Source organism: Mixophyes fleayi, chromosome 5 (genome assembly GCF_038048845.1).
Source record: "Mixophyes fleayi isolate aMixFle1 chromosome 5, aMixFle1.hap1, whole genome shotgun sequence".
Taxonomy (NCBI): Eukaryota; Metazoa; Chordata; class Amphibia; order Anura; family Limnodynastidae; genus Mixophyes; species Mixophyes fleayi.
Genome location: NC_134406.1, coordinates 84,888,943 through 84,911,269, shown reverse-complemented (window position 1 = coordinate 84,911,269; position 22,327 = coordinate 84,888,943). Strand labels below are relative to the sequence as shown.

The window sequence follows — 22,327 nt, the reverse complement described above, 5'->3', positions numbered from 1 at the left end:
TTTTTTCTAAAAATTGAGAATCAATACCAAAACCAAAACACGTGAGGGCTGTTTTGCCAAAACTAAAATCAAAACACAGGAGTCACTGAACATCTCTAGTATGGGCAGCTTGGTGGCTTAATTGTTAGCACTTCTGCATTACAGCACTGGGGTCATGAGTTCAATTCCCGACCAAGGGCCTGATTAATTAAGGATCTTAAATTGAGAAACTTCTTATTTCAGTCTCCTAGACAAAACCATGTAACAATGCAAAGGGTGCAAATTAGTATTTTGTTTTGCACATAAGTTAAATACTGACTTTATTTTCATGTAGCACACAAATACTTGATAGCTTATTTGTACACTGAAATTTAAAGTTGATATTTGTGTGCTACATGAAAAAACAATCAGTATTTTACTTATGTGTAAAACAGAAAACTAATTTGCACCCCTTGCATTGTAACATGGTGTTGTCCAGGAGACTGAAATAAGAAGTTTCTCAAGTTAAGATCTCTATTGAATGAGGCCCCAAGTCCTTATCTGTGTGGAGTTTGGATGTTCTCTGCGTGTTTGCGTGGGTTTCCTCCGGGTGCTCCAGTTTCCTCCCACAATCCAAAAACATACTAGTAGGTGAATTGGCTGCTATCAAATTGACCCTAGTATCTCTCTCTGTCTGTGTATGTGCATGTATATTAGGGAATTTAGACTGTAAGCTCCAATGGGGCAGGGACTGATGTGAGTGAGTTCTCTGTACAGCGCTGCGGAATTAGTGGCGCTATATAAATGATGATGATGATACTTGCAAGGTTCCTGTGTCTCCAGCGGCTCTCCAGATATTTCCTTATCCGGCTAACATGCAACTTGTAATCTAAAAGTTCCTCAGACAAGTCCTGAAGAGCCTAAACCAAATGATGATGTTAGGCTGCCGTAGAGCTTTATATGCTCACAGGTACTCGGATGGCCCCAGCACTTAACTCCTAGCGTAGTGCAAGTTTGTTATTCAATACCGTAGAGGCAGGCCAGAGGAGGCAGAGTAGATGGTAACGGATGGTCAGATGTAAGTCGAGGTCAGGGGTCACAAGCAAAACAGCGGAGTCCAAGGTACAGGCCAAAGGTTCAGGGTCACAGGCTAGCAGGCAGGGTCCAAGGTACAGGCAAGGGGTCCAAAAGAAAACAGGCAGAGTATCCACAGGAACTGGGACAAGCAGGAACAGGACAAGAGCAGGTCAGTAACAGGTTAAGTCCATGCTGTAACCGGCAGGGAGGCTAAGCCCTCCCTGCCTTAAATATTGGAACCAGCCAATCAGCGCTTTGCCCTGTAACAATCCTCAGGACCTGACTAATTGCCTCATTAATCAGCCCGCAGGCTGTATACACTTCAGCGCACGTGCCCGGCTGCCCTGTGTTGCTGGGGCGTGCTAACAGGACACTCCGGCCGTTGCCCTGGAAGTGACGTCCCAGTCGTCATGGAGACAGCAGGGACGCCAGAACCAGAAGGAAATGAGTCGCGGCGGTGCCTGCGGCCGCCGTGGCTCCTGCCAGATGATGATGATGATACTTTGAAGCAGTGGGTATTGTCCTTTTTCTCTTTCGGTAGTGGTACATATCATACTATCTGCTTGTTTCTGACCCCTGTTTCCCCCCAAAAACATGAATATTATTAATAATAGAGTAAATAGAGTTCAGTAAAAACTTTCAAATCTGTAGCAGCCCTTTGTTTCACTTATGTTTGATTGCCTCATTGTCATTAATTTTCTTCTGCTACTTTTCCAGTTTTGAAATGGTTGGGGATAGAACAACCATATGGGTAAAACAGTGCAGGGAACAGCAGCAATGCTGACGATGAGGGATCTGAAGATCCCTCTCCTGAGATGCCTTAAGATGGCATAAGATTTTTAGAGCTTGATGAAATTGCACACATCATAGACCCCTGATTCAAGTCCAGGGGGTAAATTTATCAAACTGCGGGTTTGAAAAAGTGGAGATGTTACCTATAGCAACCAATCAGATTCTAGTTATCATTTTGTACAATGTACTAAATAAATGATAGCTAGAATCTGATTGGTTGCTATAGGCAACATCTCCACTTTTTCAAACCCGCAGTTTGATAAATTTACCCCCTGGACTTGAATCAGGCCCTTACAGTCTAAGACATAACAGGAAATTCTTAAACGCCATCACCCTGTGCTCATTGTCACTCTGTAGAACATCTTTCTCAGTCTCTTTCCACTTGTTAAATCTTGGCTGCTCATCCAACACCGAAGTCTGTGCTCATTGCTTTACAGCCGAAAGGGATTTCACAATTGCTAAGTACAGATGAAATGAAGAAGGGAAAAGGAGAGCAAAGCAATTAAAATGTCAATATTACAGCCATGCTTGGCTCTGAGTTTACTGAGCAGTGTAAACAATTCCAGATTTTTAAATGAAGTCATTTAAAACATAAAACACTAAAGCGGAGTCATTTTGTAGAATGCTTAAAATTCTTTAAACTTCTTTTTACACTCGGCAGTATTTTTTAACAGTGACAGCCTTATCTTTACCATTAGCTGCAATGAACACAATACATTGAGTGTCAATTACTTTTGAAATTGTCCTGCCATTGCTCCAGCAGTAATCAGGGAGCTGAGGCACTGTAGATTAAATGTCTCCAAACCGGAATAAGACGTGATATAATAATTTAAATGAATATGATGCTATTCAGATTAAACCCAGCATAAGCTTAAAGTACAACAGTATATTGATTGCATTTATTAATAACATCATATAAAATATCATATTGACTTGCAGTCCGCAGAGGTCCAGAACATATTCGCTAGCTAGATAGTGGTAACCAGACTCTGGCTATAGAGCTTGTTGTTGCCACATCACTGTTTATTCATTTAGGTCCATGGGGCATAGTTTATTTTTTTTATTCTTATTTATCTTATACAGTAAAAATACATGCTAATTGTGTTATCATCAGCGTGTATCTTTTCACACATGCCACAAAGACACAAAGACACAAAGATACGCTGACTCAGGGGTATCTAGAGCTTGGGCTTTCTGCCCACCGACTTCTCTCCTGCTTTTCTCTGCACCTCTCAGTGACTCTTTACCTGTTAGCTGCGCCCTGACTCTTGGACACAGGTTTCCAGCTCCTATTGAATTTCCCTCGCTCTTCCTTACACTTTCAGCTTCTCTTTCTAGCTGTGCTTTGAGCTACCTGAGTTATAGTGTTATTGTTTATTATACCATGCTGTTTTTCCTATTGTTTGTTCCTGTACGGCGCTGCAGACATTTTGTGGCGCCCTATACATAAAAATGAATAATAATAATCTAGAGAGGTGTCAATATTTAATTAGCACCTTTCTCTGGAGGGGGGTGCTACACTTAAGTCTGCACACCTTTATTGTACTAAATCCACATGTGCATGTCCCCGATGTGCCTCTCCAGGGACCAGAGCCTGATAATCCAGTAGGCTGACTAGGCTGCACCCTAGGGCTCGAGGCTTTGGGGGGGAGGGGGCTATACTTTTGGGGGTGCAAAATTGTGAAAGACTAAGGTATAAACTGAAACTCATTTTCAAATATAAGAGAATAGTTGTTCTTCAAAGTGAAAAAAAATTTTTAGTAAGGTTTTAATCTTGACATACTCACATGATGAAGGCTGAAGACAATGATTCATCCTTGGGCAGGCGCTTGAGGATAAGTGAGTTGGAGACACAAGGATGGCGACAGGCGCCAGTGTGACAGCCGCCTCCACCTTCACATCTTCCCCCCTCAGTAGCGCTCATTCATGCTCCTGTTCTGTTATACATTTCTGAGTTTAATGAAAACAAAATGAGTGACAAAGATTGCTGTGACCCTTTTAAATAGCCAAATGGAGCTGAGTTTCGAAAACACAGAACCATAAACATTGGTGCGGGTAGGGGAGGCTGAAGGAAGTCGGAGATCATTTACAAACGACAAATGTAATCCACAGATAAAATGTTTTTTGTGACATCACATGCCTATTTTTGCGCTATTCAAATCAGTTTTTCAGGAAACACATGGATTTGCGGACAAAGATAGTAAAAATTTACCCTGGCTAAGGAGTTGGCTGCTTTGAGGGTGGTTGCTGCTACGTGAACAACAGTGCCTAGTTTTGCACTGAAGTGCAGAAATAAGATTTTATTCATCCTTGCCAACTCTCCCGGAATGTCTGGGAGATTCACGAAATCCGGGTTGGTCTCCCGGACTAACAAGAGAGCAGGCAAGTCTCCCGCCTCCCGCAATTTGCTATCCAAAATAACCTAGGAGGTAGGCCCTTAATGTAACATTTTTACTTTTTCGTGTACATTTTCTGGAGTATCTGCCAACCCGCAAAACTAACTGCAGATTTTGTGCCGTTATCAAAAGCCATGAAGTCAGGGTATACCTTGATGGGCAACTTGCACACATAAAGAAATGTTGCAAGTCTGTAGATTTTGTGTTTATAAATGACCCAACACTGTTGACCACATAGGCCACAGTGACATAGACAAATGATCCCTATGCTGCAAGAGCCCTAGGTATTGTAAAGATAGTGTGTAGCAGCAATACACTTAAAATACATTTCTCAAGACAATGTGGATCATTTACTAACAGTATGACTTATGTGGTGTAGCACATCTATATATGAGCATTTGCATATATTTACTGATCCACTCACATGGTGCATGCCCCCATTGAGTTCATGGTCCATGACAGTAGGAGAAAGTGCATGTCTTATACAACTGACAACACCACTACTAGGCATATCTCCAATGTCCCTCATTAATTTAAATGTTTCTCTTAGAAGAAAAGAACAGAATCAGGTATTGTAACAACACATCATCAACATTTAATAAGCTCCATAGCGGTGCTGATTACAGCCAAAAACTCATGCTTGGGTGTAAGCAATGCATGTATCATTCACCACATGGGACATATTAGGCAGTATTGAGTGACATTTCCAAAACTGTACCACAGTTGGCCAAAAAAATTTGCACATTTCTCCAGCAAAATTTGGCCTTAATTATTCTACCCCAGGTATAACACAAATCGGAATTAATTGACTGTCATCCTGCAAATTCTTATTGAAAACTTCAGTGCAAAATGAATTTCCATGGATTGGCGATTCAAAAGCGGAACTGGAAGGCTGTATTGTCTGAACTTTTCCCCCCTGTGCTACACTGTCTGTTCCATCACAAAACTTGATTTCTATTAGTAAAATAACATATTCAATTAAAACAAGTCTGTTCTGATGTACATGACATACGTTGTTAACATAAAACTACACACAGAAAGAAAGATAGTAACTATTAAACTCATGGAAGTAGTATTTTATTGGTACAAAGAAGGAATTTGACAGCTTCTACTTGGTCGTGAGAGCTGTCCTAATATCAATGGATTACTTGCATTCATTCATTTTCTGATGGGCTCACACCACATTGTTGCCCTCCAAGGCATTTCTGTGGCACAGCTAAGCTGATTCCCTTTGAAGTCCTTACTAGAGGATGTTAGCTTTTCGATGGAATCTAGACATAAAGGGGTAGATTCAATTAGCCACGTTGTTCTTTAGAACAATGCAGCCCGCGCATTATTACAGTTACTGCGGTAATTTCTCTGTGGATTTTTGTTCATGGCTCATAGAAATTACTGTAGTAACAGTAATAATGTGCAGCCATTACCATAGTAACGGTAATAATGCACGGGCCGCGTTGTTACCCACCAAAATTGCCTGTTTAGTTCTCCTGACAGATTTATGGACTCTATTTCAGAAAATATCTTGTAATAAAAGAGTACTGATTAGTGCTGGTTCCTTCCTCGGAGGCTCAGCCAGTAGAGCCCAGGAGAATCTCTTTATCTTATCAACGTTCAACTCATTTTACTGACTACTATGTCAGTGGTTAGTCTGGAGGAAACATCCTGTCTACATTCAATTGTTAATGGATAATCTATTAGTTTGGTCATGCTTTTCTCCCATTAGAAGGCCCTGATGAAAAGAAAATTTCATAAAGGGGGTCTATAAATGCCACAACACCTCACTGTCCTGCAGACAAATCACAACAGCCCCCTAACAAGACACCCACCTAGAAAGGCCAAGACAAGTCTGCCTTTGGTGGGCAATGATATTAAGGTTAAATAATCCTCTTTTCACTTTATCATCATCATTTATTTATATAGCGCCAACATATTCCGCAGCGCTTTACAATTGGGGACAAACATAGTAAACTAATAAACAAACTAGGTAAAACAGACAAAGAGGTGAGAAGGCCCTGCCCGCAAGCTTACAATCTATTGGATTAAAATATTTTTCCTTTTCTTTAATTATGTTTTTAATTAACTGTTAAAGGTGTCAACGAAAATGGATGCATCCAGCCTAATGTACTAGCATTAAGCAATAGAATCCCTTTTCACAATTTTATTCTATATTAACCAATAAAAAGATTAACTTCATTTTGATATACACACTCTGTGAAGCTTGGTGTTTACCTGAACACCTGACTGTTCATGTGTTTATTTCCACCGTACAAATGATTTAGGTGTTTAGTTACTTAGATACAGAAGTTACATAGTCCCATGAGTATTTTAATCATCCCTTCACTGTGGCTTTGAAATTGGTATGTTACAGTAAATAAATAACCCTTTCAAAAAGCACCTTTATTGAGATTTTAGGATGTCCTATGCAGTTTTCAGAATTCTGTTTGCGTCTCAGTGATCTGACTGCAAATTTACAAAACGGAACAAAGAAATAGAGGACAAAGGGATTTTCTTTCCTTAAAGAAAAGGTGACTGAGTGGAGCTTAAATAAAAATGGCACCTTTGTTATCCCAAATTATTCTTATACCATATTAATTGAATAGGAAAACAGCTTAGAAAATAATTGAGGGATATCATCATCATCATCATCATCAGGTATTTATAGAACGCTACTAATTCCACAGCGCTGTACAGAGAACTCACTCACATCAGTTCCTGCCCCATTGGAGCTTACAGTCTAAATTCCCTAACATACACACACACACAGACAGACAGAGAGACTAGGGTCAATTTTTGATAGCAGCCAATTAACCTACTAGTATGTTTTTGGAATGTGGGAAGAAACCTGAGCACCCGGAGGAAACCCACACAAACACGGGTAGATCATACAGACTCCACAGAGATAAGGCCATGGTCGGGAATTGAACTCATGACCCCAGTGCTGTGAGGCAGAAGTGCTATCCACTAAGCCAGCGTGCCGCCCACATATATTCGGCAGAGAGGGCGAATTTGGGATGACTGATGCTTCAACTGTTATTTAATTAATACATATAGTATCTATTCTTGCAACTCATTTTAAGTGCCCATGTTTGCACATAAAGGTGAAATGTAAGACATTTCAAATAACCTTATTATCAATGCTTTTTGTTCTATATTTTGTGATTAGTTTAACAATCTCAATATCCTACAGGAATCCAAAACGTATTAGGTGTACATGAAACTTTTTTTTTATAAAAAAATTTTTTTTAAATACTAGCATATTTTTCATGGTATACATCAGAATAGTAAACTATAACACACATAAAGTACAACAGTTGTTGAAAGAAGAATATGCACCTTATTTTACCAGAAGTTAAGGTTCAAAAATTGCTATAAGGCTGTAGATCTTTAAATGCAATGAACGTAATTAACTTAATATTTCAGCAATCGTTTATGTTGGCCATTGATAATTACCACCCAATATTTCTCTAAACTACAGCTGTCAATTTTATTTTTCAGTAATTATACTTATTTTCATTTTGTTCACAGCAGAGACTGCAAATTTCCCAAACAATGAAGGACAAGCCATGAAAGATGGGGTGAATAGGAATTCTGCAATTATTGGAGGTGAGTTCATCATCATCATCATTTATTTATATCTAATTCCACAGCTCTGTACAGAGAACTCGCTCACATCAGTCCTTGCCCCATTGGAACTTACAGTCAAAATTCCCTAATACACACACACAGACAAGGAAAATACTAGCTGGTTCTTCATGTAGCACACATACTTGATAGCTTTATTTCTTACACTGAAATTTAAATTTGATCTAGGACATGCGCTATCCCAACTATAAATCTGTCCCCACATTTTAAATTTACCTCCCCCTCCAATGCAACATGGTTTTGCCCAGGTGCAAAGTTACTTCTTTTTTTGTTTTACTTTCCTTAATTGATCAGGCCCAGGATCTTCATTCCTTTTGTCTAATGTTATTTCCTGCACTGTAACTGATATTTGTTTGATTTTTTTTAACTACGTTGGCTCTTTCTAAACAAAATAATAATAAGATATTACTATTGCTAGGGGCACTAAGATTCTCATGTCAGGGCAAGTATTCTCCCTGTAGTTACATTCTCCTCCTAACATAACCTGGAAGTATTACCTCTCAATCACCAAAGAGACAAAAGCCAATATGTTACCCCCATGTTAGAGGCATCAATACAATACATTACAGGTACCCGAGTTAGACTAAAGATATAGCTGTCCAAAATGCAAATGTAATTTGTAACTCACCATTAGTTGGGTTACATTTGTAAAGTACTTCAATTAACTTTTGTACTTGCCGGCATTAACATATATTCCAATCAGCCACAACATTAAAACCACCTACCTGATATTTTGTGGGTCCCCCACGTGCCATCAAAACAGCTCTGACCCGCTGAGGCATGGACTCCACAAGACCGTTGAAGGTGTCCTGTGGTACCTGGCACCAAGATGATAGCAGGAGTTCTGTAAATTGCGAGGTTTGGCCTCCATGGCTCTGACTTGTTTTTCCAGCACATACCACAGATGCTCGATCGGATTGAGATCTGGGGAATTTAGGGGCCAAGTCAACACCTTGAACTCTTTCTCATGTTCCTTAAACCATTCCCAAACAATGTTTGCAGTGTGGCAGTGCGCATTATCTTGCTGAATGAGGCCCCCACTATTAGGGAATACAGTTGCCATGAAGGGGTGTACTTGGTCTGCAACAATGTTTAGGTGGGTGGTACATGTCAAAGTAACAACCACTTGAATGCCAGGACCCAAGGCTTCCCAGCAGAAGATTGCCCAAAGCATCACACTGCCTCGGCTGGCTTGCCTTCTTCCCGTAGTGCATTCTGGTGCCATCTCTTTCCCAGGTATACAACGAACACGCACCAGGCCAACCACATGATTTAAAAGAGAATTTGAGTCATCAAGCCAGGCCACCTTCCATTGCTCCATGGTCCAGTTCTGGTGCTCATGTGCCCATTGTAACCACTTTCGGTGGTGGACAGGGGTCAGTCAGCATGGGAATTTTGATCGGTCTGCGGCTACACAGCCCCATATGCAGATAGCTGCGATGCACTGTGTGTTCTGACACCTTTCCATTATAACCAGCATTCATTTTTTCAGCAATTTCTGCTACAGTAGCTCTTCTGTGGAATTGGACCAGGCGGGCTAGCCTGCGCTCCCCACGTACATCAATGAGCCTTGGGTGCCCATGACCCTGTCGCCAGTTCACCAGTTTTCCTTCCTTAGACTACTTTTGGTAGGTACCAACCTCTGCAAACCATGAAGACTGCACAAGAGATGCCATTTTGGGGTCCTGTGACCCAGTCATTTAGCCATATCAATTTGGCCCTTGTCCATTTTTTCCTGCTTCCAAAACATCAACTTCAAAAATTGACTGTTAACTTGCTGCCTAATATATTCCCACCCCATTGACAGGTGCCATTGTAACAAGATAATCAATGTTATTCACTTAATTTGTCAGTGGTTTCAATATTGTAGCTGATCTGTGTATATTTTGAGTGTATTTTATTTCATTTTATATATAAGAAATACACGTCTCTTAGTTGAGATTGGGGGGATAGTTGTTTGGAGATTTGTTTGAGAAATTCAACCTAAGCAGTTAGGCAGTGATAAAATAAGAGGAATTATTATATTTTATGAGGTACAGTGATTAACAAGATCTAATACTGAACTAAGAAAGCTGGGGTTGATATAGTACAGGATGAAGAATTGGCAAAATATTGACTCCCAGTTTGGTTGATGCCATTGACCAAGATATACATTTGTACATGGGTGGGTTGGGAAATTAAAGTGGCTCTGGAAAAATTCTTGAAGTGGCCTCATGTGAGCTGGTCCAAATCAACTGTGGGTGGGGCCAACACAAAAGTAGGTGGGATTTAGAACTACTGGAATTCGGTTGTAGTAACATTTAGGAAAACCTGGCTGCGATGACTTAAGACACAGTGGGTTATTTCTAAAGCAAAGCAGGGAAAAAGCTGCCAATCTTGTGCTATTAAAATACATGAATCCTTTTACATTATCTGCGACTGGTTTATGCCTCTGTGCTCAAACTTGTTTTGTTACCTACTAACACATCATTCCAAAATTCCCTTCATAGAAACATATCTGACTTTGTTTAATAAGTTTAACTATTACGAAGCTTGTTGGCAGAATCCTATTTGATCAGTTTGCCACAGCGGCATATGAGCACCTCACTGCACTGTTGCATCTTTTCCTGACATCATGAGCTGTAAACTACCAGTCAAATCTCTCTCTTTAATATATAAAGATGTGTACTGTGTGTTTCAAAAAATGCATTCAAAATAATCCTTATAATAAATGGCTATCCAGTGCGATCACCACAAAAGTAAAATGCTTCAAGCATCTGCAAGAAAACACTTATTTTGTAACAATTGTGTATGAGTCCTAAATGTGGGTTATCATTTATTTCAAATACACAGGCAAAACTGTGTGCACTACTGTTAGGTACATGCAGCTCTGCCTTCACAAGCAGCACAGTGTGAAGCAGGACCTACCTCCCAACTGTCCTTGTAGTTGGACCAAATTCTGACTAAGCATGACAGTCACCCAAATTCTGGACTGCCCCACCAGATTCAGGACAGTTGGCAGACTGTCCTGCTCTCTCCTACCTGTTCTTGTCACTTTCACCATCTGTGGCTGCTGGATCAGTTGCTGCTTGTCTGGAACCTGGAATGCTGGAGGCCCTATTTTTGGGGGAAAAAATGGGTACATAAAATGTAGAAAATTCCAACCATTCCTGGTAGTTAATCAATAGCACCCACATTTAATAATAAGGCCTCCTTCCAGCCCCAACATTAAATTAATAGTATATAAATGTAATAAATTATCTTTTTCCCTTCAACCAACCACAACATCAAAGTAATAGAATTCCTATTTAATAAATAAATCAATTTCCATCCCTCCAAACAGACCCAGCAATAAATTAATAGCATTTACGTTTAATATAACCATTTCCCACAAACATCACAGCATTAAATAATTAATATTCACATTTAATAAATAGCTCTCCCCCCCAAACTCAGCCCCACATTCAATTAATAGCACCAAACCACCCAAGCATTAAATGAAAGGTCCCAGTATTAAATGAAATTGCCCCACCAATAAATTAAATTACCCCACCATCACCCCACAAATAATAGCACCCATTAAATAATTAGCTCCAACCTAAACTCCACCATTAAATTAATACCCAACCTCCCACCCATGAACTATTAAGACAGCCCCCCTCCCTTCCCTTATATTACACAATATATTAAAACCCTCCCATTCCACCCTTTAGCAGCCCCCCCTTCTATGCTAGACACCCTTTGGCAGCCCCCCTTATATGCTACACACCCTTTAGCAGCCCCCCTTCTATGCTACACACCCTTTAGCAGCCCCCTCCTCCTATCCTACACTCCCTTTAGCAGCACCCTCTCCTACCCTACACTCCCTTTAGCAGACCCCCTCCTATCCTACACTCCCTTTAGACGCCCCCCCTCCTATCCTACACTTCCTTTACCAGACCCCCCTCCTATCCTACACTCCCTTTACCAGCCCACCCCTCCTATCCTACACTCCCTTTAGCATCCATCCCCCTCCTATCCTACACTCCTATTAGCAGCCCCCCTCCTATCCTACTCTCCCTTTAGCAACACCAACCTCCTATCCTACACTCCCTTTAGCAGCCACCCCCCTCCTATCCTACACTCCCTTTAGCAGCCACCCCCCTCCTATCCTACACTTCCTTTAGCAACACCCCTCCCATCCTACACACCCTATAGCAACACCCCTCCTATCCCACACACACTTTAGTGGCCCCCCTCACACACACACTTTAGTAGCCCCCCCTCACACACACACACACACACACACACACATTTTAGCAGAGACACACACACTTTAGCAGTCACACACTTATCTTGTTCCTGCTGCAGACTCCTCTCGCTACACACATGGGACGGCAGCTGTCATGTGACACATCCCTTGTGACCACTGTACGGAGACTGCAGTCACAGAGATAGAAGGAGGGAGAGACAGATCAGCAGAGGGATCCGCGGCCACATTATGCCTAGCACCACACTGCCCTGCCCCACCCCCCCCCCCCCCACCCCTCCTCCGGTCCGGGAGGGGGCGCTACACATAATTATTTTATTTTTTTTAAAACCTCTAAAAAGATTCCAGGTGGCCTCCTGAGGCCATCGGCCTACCAGGACTTTTCCCGGTAGGTTACATGGCCAATCCCCCCTGCATTTGTATCACTTCCTTTTAAAAAAAAAAGTATTCATTTTTTAATACTTGCCCCTCCACCAGATTTGATCAAAGTATAATCAGCTAATAACAATAAGTCTGTTATATAATATGTTGAGCAGTATTGTCATTTTAACACTACCTGTCTTTTTATTTTCTTGCAGGTATCATTGCAGTGGTGATATTCACTATACTCTGCACTTTGGTGTTTTTGATTCGCTACATGTTTCGCCACAAGGGAACCTACCACACAAATGAAGCCAAGGGAGCCGAATCTGCTGACAATGCTGATGCAGCCATTATCAACAACGACCCCAACTTTACTGAGACCATTGATGAGAGTAAAAAGGAATGGCTTATCTAAAGAGCAATCAATTTGATAGCAAGAGAGTGGTTCGGGTGTGTTGGGAGGGACTATGCCTCACCAGATCTGGGCTTCTGACTTCTCCTGGCAAGATCAGCACAGCCAGCGGGCCCCGCAGAGCCACACAATACACCAACAAAAATACAAATCATAAACTTTGATCAAGGCATTTGAAAGTACTTTTTTGTTTACTTTTACAGTTGGGTTTTGCGCCTTCTGTATTTCCCTGTCTAAACAAAAACAAAACAAATTATCAGCTTTTAGAGTTTCAGCATTGGTTTGGATTTGTCAGTAAAATCTGTATTTTGTGTGTGTGTTTAGAGGCAATCTAAATACTTAACCAGGAAGCAGGGCCAGTTTTATAAAGTTTTATAAGCCCTGAGAATATTAACTTAAAGAAGCTAACATATATACACAACTGGTTATCTATAAACCCGTGAAAATGTTTATATTTAATCTCACACACACACATAACAAGTACTTGTCCTAAAACTCATCTACTTTATTTCTCCTTTATATAACAAAAATACTTTTCATTGCATGCATAGGCACTGCAGTCATTCAGAATGGTTCAGGGTGAAGCATTTTCATGCCAATAAAGAATGTATCTGCCATTTTTTAGAGGTTGTTGCTATATACCTTAAGACGTGTAGGGATAGGCAACCTGTGTCGTTGCCGTGTTGACCAGAGTTAGAGGTCAGCGGCAGTTGCCTAATCCTTAAATAAGGTGAAATCTAAAGGATATCTTGGCGTAACAAGAACAATTGGAATGGTATACATTGCAAAAAAAAAAAAAAAATTCAATATATTGCACCTTTTTCTGATACAATAGCTTGTGCATTTTTTTTTTGTCTCTACACATTGATGAAGTAACACACTCGGCATATTCTATTGGGCAGGTCCTGTTTCCCAGACCATGTGGACATTTCCTGACACAATATAACAATGCAGTATTGTTTTGTTTTTTTTATCCCCAAGAATAACTTACACTTGATATGCAGCTCTTTTGTCTTCTTAGCATCTTGACCAACGTCATTGTTTTTTTAAAACTGAAGAATGAAAAGAAAATATTCATGATAAAAGCAATGGAAATGAATTTAGCATTAGAAATGTTGGAAATATATATTGCTGTATATTTTAATGCACAATACAACTATATATAGCCAACCTTTTATCAGTGTTCCTTATTATGCATACACATATTTTATCTAGTTGCAATAATCTGTATGGTAAACTATTTTTTTTTTCATTGGGTTAAGAGGGACGTTTAGGTTTATTCCCAGTGAAATATGCAAAGTGGATATACATAATATAAATAATACAGTGTAGATAAAATAGGAGCAAATGAAACATTTTTATAAGACTATTTTATCTTTGTATAGATAGACCTGTGCAAAAACAGTCTACAGTCATTTGAAAATAATGATTAACCTATATCCAAACAAATGGAAGCTATGCTAAAGTTGCATGATGTGAAATCTAGCACCTGTTTTGTTTGTTTTTCTATTTTGCAATACATGAGTAACAGTAGCAAGGAATGCAGAAGTCTGATTCTGCCCTTGTCCCCCCTCCATTTAGTTCAAGAACACATAGGGAAGGAAAGCCACATAGAGGCTCAATTAAAGTTGGACGTGCGCCAATATTTATGTGTAAGATATGCATTTCTGTACCAAACAATTGCAATAAAAATGCATACGCGTAATATATAGTTTCTGCATAATGTAGACTTGCAACAAGAGACTATTATTTTCTGGGTTTAGAGCGCTCGGGAAATGTATTAGTTTCTCATATAACGTAGACTTGCTTCTCCTTGCGGTTGAAGGGGATAGAATGGGCAGGCAAGCCTGAGCTGAGTACATCAAGGGCGTGTTCACATAACTGCAAGACAAGCGTGGATGCATCCACAGATACACCTTTTAGGATGTGTATCTCTTGTAAAATGATGATGACTATCAGTAGCGCTATCTTGTCGATTCTGATTGGCTAATATTGCATTGACCTCTTCATCCTATAGTCCCTAATCATTAGTGTAGTGGCTGTATTATATCAAATCAAGGACATCTATTCGCATTACCTAATTGACATTTCAATGTGGACATCTACAGGAAAGAAGATTTCCACTTGATTTTTATAAGTTTGTATGTAGTTTCATTTTTTTGTTTTGTCTTTAATTGCATTTTATATTGAAAATGCGACTTTTGCATTTTTTAATAACTATTAAGATAATTCTCTCATGTGTCTATGACACTTCATTACAGTAGCACAAATGGGATAATGTGACTTTAGCATTGTGCTGTATATCTTTGCTATTCCTACACTATTGTGGCATATAGTTATACTTATTTTACCTGACGTTCACCTTGCACAAATGCTACTGTTTTTGAGCTGGACCCAACATATATACATAAATATGCTTTTTTACGTGCATCATTCCCTACATACATTCATAGTGCAACTGTGTCCAGCTCTTAATAAGCTACATATTCTCTATTAATTGTTTATTAAGATACATTGCAGAAACTAGAACTATTGGAAATGAGAACAAAAGCTAAAGGGGCTCCAGCTACCAATGTAGGAATAATAAAAGAAAGTTATTAATGGTAAGAGGGTCTTATCGAGTCTCCATGTCCCTGTGCAACTGCCCTTTAGGCGCTGTGGTTCTTTCTGTGGATTTATATTGACAGTGTGATATTATATTTGAGAAACAAAACAATGAGTACCAGAGATAAATTCATAATTAGAGTATTATGAGGCCGTTACTACAGTATCCAGTATTACTACTAGAAGTAAGGAATAACCTCCAATCATGATTAAGAGGGCTATCCTATCTATGGTCATAAAGTACAAGATACTTTTACAGGGCTGTGAATTGGAGCACTTATTGAATATTGAAGTAATTAATTTTTACCAACATCACAACATGTGTTACATGCAACCATGAAAATATTTTTTAAAATATATGTTATGAAAATATGTTCATCAATTATACAACTGTAATATCTTTGCTGGCTAGAATAATAAGAAATGTGGGATTTTGGGAAATAAGAAAACAAATTTATGTATATCCAGTCACTAATACAGACTGCTGGCATATTATAAGTTCGCTGTGAAAAGACTTTCAATTACTAATTGCTAATAGTAGTGTGTCTGGTTTACATAAGCATCTTTTTAGAGTGTAGAGGGTTAAAAGGTTACATAACATATAATACAGTAGACTAAAATTCCCACAAAAAGCCATAAAGGGCAGAGATCTGAACATAATAGAGATAATATATAATACAGTTCAAGTCTAAACTTAGCACATAGAGCCATTAAGGGCAGAGAGATGTAAAGAGACACATTTTCAGTTTATCCATGGGATTATAGTATGACAGCTAATCCGATATTGCAGTAATGTCAGCCAATTTTATTAGTTCTCAGAAGTATGAAATATAAATTTTATATTCTCCTATGTATGGCTTGGGGAATACTTGCGAGAGCATCTGATTAGTGTGTGGGGAAATAAAAGGGGAGTAAAAGCCCTCCACTGCACCAAGGCTAACATATTAAGAAAAGTCAAAAAGGTATTCACATGCTACCAGGTAGTAAAAGACCACGATCTTCAGAACCAATAAATATGATACCTGAATATACAAATTTTCAGCTATTAATAAAGGAATCAAATGTTTTTTTTTTTATCCTGTATACTTGTCTTTTTCAAAGAGAAGAGTGTGAATATCCTTCACACTACATGAACCTAAAAAGTAGCCACATCACTACATTGAAAAAGAACAGAACCACAAAACTGATAGCCACAATGCGCACAAGCTTTTGCATACATCTCTCTGTCTGTCTGTCTGTGTGTTAGGGAATATAGACTGTAAGCCCAACGGGGCAGGGACTGATGTGAGTGAGCTCTCTGTACAGCGCTGCTGAATTAGTGGCGCAATATAGATAGCTAATGATGATGATACACATATTTCAAAACAGATTATAGAAGATCCATGCTTCTTATAAATGTCATGGGCACAATTATAATTTTGGCAGAAAAAACTGGATTAAATTATGGTGGCACAAAATTAGGTGCTATAAGAAATTTTAAGAGATGACTTCATGCTATGCTTAAAGGGAAATAAAGCCACTTTTGTATATTAACACATAACAAATGATATGCATTATCAAGCTGAATAGTATGCATGATTTAACTGGAGCTTATTATATGTATGTATATATATATATCTACTATATAAAAGCCTAGTGGCGTGTGTCTGTGTGTGAAAAAAAAAAAAAAACAAGCTGCAGCGCCATCTGCTGGGCGAAGTTATACACTGACCTACTAAATTCTTAGTGTGTGTGGAAAAAAAACTCAGAAAGGGTTGAAATTTGCTGCAGCGCCACCTGCTGGGCGGAGTTATACACTGACCTACTAAATTCTTAGTGTGTGTGGAAAAAAAAACACTCAGAAAGGGCTGAAATTTGGTATACTAAGATGTTTTTAATTTGTTAATTTAATTTGTTAATTGTTAAAAGTGTTTATAAAGATTTAAAAAATATATATATATATTTCTTGAAGGAGAAGTGACAGGTGGGAGGGGTTGGTGGTTGCCGGGGGTGACAGTGGGGAGTGGTTGGTGGTTGCTGGGGGTGACAGAGCGCGAGGAGTGTGATACTCAGGACCTCTGAGAGAGATCCCTGTGTCTGGATAGACATCTGGATGGATGTGGCGATAAAGATGAAGGATGAGGTGATGGAGAAAAATGATGAGGTGGTGACATGTGGACAAAACCACGTTAAAAAAGGGCGATTGCGTCGGGAAGTAACGCTCTTCCCCTGAGGAGGCCTGAGCTATGGCCCAAATGCATGACAAGAACCTTTGTAACACCTTAAGTAGCTTGATTTGACTAGAATGCATGAGTATCATGCACGGGTTAACTTGTGTGTGTGTATATATATATATATATATATATATATATGTGTGTGTGTGTGTATTTTATGATCTCTTTCACTTCTCTGCAGCAGGTTGCCATTTGAGGAGTTCCTCTAATCAAGCAGGGTGGGACTGACAGTTAGAAAGACTTGCTTTGCAGCAATGCAGTTGCAATTGGTTTAAACAATTTGGGATAAATTTGGACAGGGCCACTAATGTCAAGGCAATTCAGTCACAGCTTCTTGACCTATAATAGATATCAGTAGAACATTGTCCTAATGATGTGGGAGGAGTTGCAGCTATTTGTAATGGTGTATGAAGGTAATACTATATTTTTTAACAGAGATTAAATATCATGTTAATACTGGAAAATATATTTTACCATCATGCTTCATATCAGAAAACGTCAATTTGGGGTTTAGTGGTCCTTTAAATCTGAAAGTTTTAGCATTTAAATTTCAGTTTGATTTAGTAGGGACTTTTTGATGTAATAAATTGTTGCTTAGCGATACAACACTCCTATATCCCCTTATTTTATTGGTGAACCAGTTACAGAGCCAATGAGATTAATGTAACACACCCACGCAGTGTAATATATACATGTATATAAATGTAAGAGTGTATAATTGCCCATAATTGTTACTTTGCATTTATCTCATATGAATCCATCTATAAATAGTTTGTAAATAAGTCAAATGGCATAAAAAACAAATAGTGTCTTTTTCATTGAAAGTAGATAGTACCACAGAATATGGAAACCTTTATGTGAATACACATGTATGTATGTGAATATTACTACATCACAGAGGTGGAACTAGCGAGCTGGGGGCCCCGATACATGTAGGCGGGCCCATTATCTCCATAGGCACCTATGCACCAATGGTAGTTCTACCATTGTTACATCATATATTACATCTTGTAGTTATGTTTCCTCTATACCGTTTAATGTGAGTTTCCAGTGGCAGGCGGTATTGGTTATGTTTTGTCCCATGGTAGATAAAGTAAACATGAAAGGTAAGAATGTGCCAGGGTATTTTCTTACCATGTTGTATTTAAAAAGGGTCGATCACCATGCTGTCAATCAGTGTTTTGTTCTGCCTTTCACCTGGGATGAGGCTTGTGAAATAGTGTTCCCTATGCTAATAGCTGTATCCGGATTCAGAATAACGGCTCTTACTGCTCTATCAGAGGCAGCTTTCTCCATATGTCACAGATCCCCTGCCTTATGAGCACTGAGGAGGCAGAGAAACTAAGCAGGGACTCAGCCAGAGAGAGAGAGCATAATGCAGTATGCAGCTCAACTCGTTGAAATGCAGAGTATAACTCTCATGACTCTCAATTGTCCCAATTTAGACAGGACAGTCCCAGTTTAAGGGATCTCTTCCTTTGACTGCTTTGTTTTGCGAGGGGGGGGGATTGGTAATGGGCAGCCTAGCGCTTCAGAAGTGCTATTCACATGTACAGGGATATGGCCACATCCTCACTGTGACTCGGCCCTGCCCCATTGTGACATTGCCAGGCCCTATGGTGACATATCCCCCTCTGTGTGCATGGTAATGTTTCATGATGGCGCTCACCAGGGCCGCCTTCAGAAATAATCATGCCCAGTACGGGCCCCCCTGTGTCCCCCGGGCCCCCCCGATGAGCGCCCCCCCATGAGCAACAGCAACATATACTTACCTGGGGGCCCGCCGCTGGTCTCCGCTACTGTGTCTTCAGCCTGGCTGTCACCGTGACAGCCAGGCACCAGGATGCAATTGCAAGGGTGGAGGAATCATTCCCCCTGCGATCATGTGCTCTGCCTGTGACAGATCACATGATCGCAGGGGGAATGATTCCTCCACCCCTGCGATCGCATCCTGGTGCCTGGCTGTCACAGTGACAGCCAGGCTGAAGACAGAGTAGCGGAGACCAGCGGCAGGCCCCCAGGTAATTATATGTTGCGCTGTTGTACCAGGCTCCCTGGTGAGCCCGGGCCCGGTACAACAGTACCCCCTTGATGGCGGTCCTGGCGCTCACACTACTAGGTATATTTACTAAACTGCGGGTTTGAAGAAGTGGAGATGTTGCCTATAGCAGTCAATCAGATTCTAGTTATATTTTTAGTCTACAAAATGACAGCTTGAATCTGATTGGTTGCTATAGGCAACATCTCCACTTTTTCAAACCCGCAGTTTAGTAAATATACCCCCATGTCTCAATTCCAAGATTACAAACTTTGGGGAGTTATGTACAGTGTAATAAATTAAACATCAATCCCCAACAAGAGTTCGTTTTCATTTGATACATTAACACCACAATCTTATTGTGTACTAAGGTGGGGTTACACTTACTGTCCAAATCAATCTTTCATGCTTATCTTTTAAAAGACAGGAATGGTTACAGTTCTCATTACTATTCAACACATCAGTTTGCTTTTCACTGCACGCAAGAAACTGTGTACATATATTTTACTGTCCATTTAAATAAAAAGAATAACCTTTATACAGATTACTAGAATATGAAACATTATCTTTACATTTAAAAAAAATAAATCTGTAAATGATGTTTATATTTGAATGGACTCTATTTACTGAGTTGTGCAATGGCTCTTATTTTCTATACATATTAAATTGACAGAAAGAGCTACATAAGATCTATTTAAATGACCTTTATGTACCATTTTATTTGACACCCTGCTGACAATTCATTGCAGAAAAATTCAGCAGAACACTTAAATTTATAAAAAATACATAAAAATGAGGCAATTACATTGGATTTATAAACTCAACAAACACTCTCTTGTAGACAGTAAATTATTATTTTTTTCCAGACGGATTTATCCATTGACTGAAAAAGAGAGACAATAATACAGATATTAATTAGTTACCTTGCATCTTTATTTTCTGTTTTACAGGTGTCTCCCAAAATGTCCTGTGTGCAAGGCACTATGGGGAAACCAGCAGTGTCACAGTGATTGACACTGCATGTTTTGTATATTTCCTGCATTTTAGTGTTAATACAGGATGCATGCACAATACTTGAAGAGCTGGGCAGGTATTTACATATGCAAATACAAACACAGCAGAAATGCCAATCAGATTTCAGAGGTATACTGAGAACCTGCCCAGCAGTCCTATAGTGTATACAGGGTGATTCAAAAGTCGCAGTACACCCTTTTATTTCAAAAACTATACAGGAAATTGGGAAACCTGAATACTCCAGTAAGGTATGGGTGACGTGGTCTATCTTTTACGGTATGTACCAAACATGGGCGCCATCTTGAAATCGGCCAATCGGCCCAATTCCTGTAGAGTTTTTGAAATAAAAGGGTGTACTGCGACTTTTGAATCACCCTGTACTATGGAAGCCTTGGCAGACAGCAATATCGGGGTGGAGACCTATAGGCAATGTAGCACTTCTTTTTATATATGATAATATTTTATTGCCCCATAAAAACTGTTAAGATTATTTTTGTTCCCTAACATGTCCTCTATAATTCTACTCATAGCAGTCACTTTAATATAACCAACATGTCTGATTCAGTCTCAGTATGTTGAGATGCTAATCACAAAAATAAGAGACAATCTGTTCCCTATACAAGTTTTATTTATGTCTACTTTTATTTATTTTATGTTTTTAATATATTTGATTTGATTTTTCTAGAATAATAATTTGGGAGCCTACTTTTATTTTTTATATTTTGTTCAGTGTGAATCTATACAAATTACATGTTAAGCAAGAAATACCATAGAAATGTTTTCCTTTTTCTAGAATTACTTAGTCTACTAAATTTTAAGAGCAGGAGCATGTCACATGAATGGAATAAGGACTTAATAATGTATGCCAAATATTATTTGTGAATGTATTTTCTTTAAAGTGAAAACTCTATTAGAAAACAGACTGTATGAATAAATACAAAAAAAAACAACCTATTTGCTTCATGAAACCGATAGTCTGTTTATCTAAACACTTTATTGCTGGTGAGTTTGGCAACATGCCGACAGAGTCTATGTGGAAAGTACTATTGTGAAAACACTTTGGTTTAAAGAGCTCTTGTCACCTGCACAGTGAAAACAGACATTTGGTATTTGAACCAATTTTAAAGGGCCTATTCACCTGTGACATCATTGAGACACTTTATTTTTCATTCAGTTTCTGCACAGGATAATGGTAATTGAAAATATCTGGGACATTTAAATGTAACACTCTTCTTGGCAGCTATGCATATTTCTAGTAATTGTAAAATATTGACACATAATGCTACACAAATAAAAAGCTAAAAACACAAAGGGCCGAGTCAAAGTATACTTGAAAAATTTCAGCTTACATTTAAATTTGTGACATATTTCAGATATTAAGAGTAATCTACAATATTTAATTATGCATCAATTAATCTATCTGTAAACCTCCCGCACCATGAGTAGATACCAACATTCCACTTTCTGGAACTGCCCTTGACAAACTGCTCTGCATGTCCTTTGGCTGGATTCCCAGAAGAAGCATGGTGAAATTTATGTTGGACGCTGTGGTGGATCCAGGGGGGGAAGGCGATTGGGGCATTTGCCCCC

The 22,327-nt window shown here is 39.3% G+C and overlaps 1 protein-coding gene across 2 annotated transcripts in view; it reads left to right on the top strand.

The window, feature by feature from the left end:
• Positions 1-14,038, top strand: part of CNTNAP2 (contactin associated protein 2) — a 1,405,747-nt gene extending 1,391,709 nt beyond the window's left edge. The window contains exons 23-24 of one of the 2 annotated variants that reach the window (XM_075212518.1): positions 7,752-7,826; positions 12,672-14,038. In XM_075212518.1, the coding sequence (XP_075068619.1) occupies positions 7,752-7,826; positions 12,672-12,871 (275 nt within the window). In that variant the 3' untranslated portion in view covers positions 12,872-14,038. Of the gene's footprint in view, positions 1-7,748; positions 7,827-12,671 lie in introns of both variants that reach the window. The other variant, XM_075212517.1, reaches the window with a different exon arrangement.
• Positions 14,039-22,327: the final 8,289 nt, after the last annotated feature.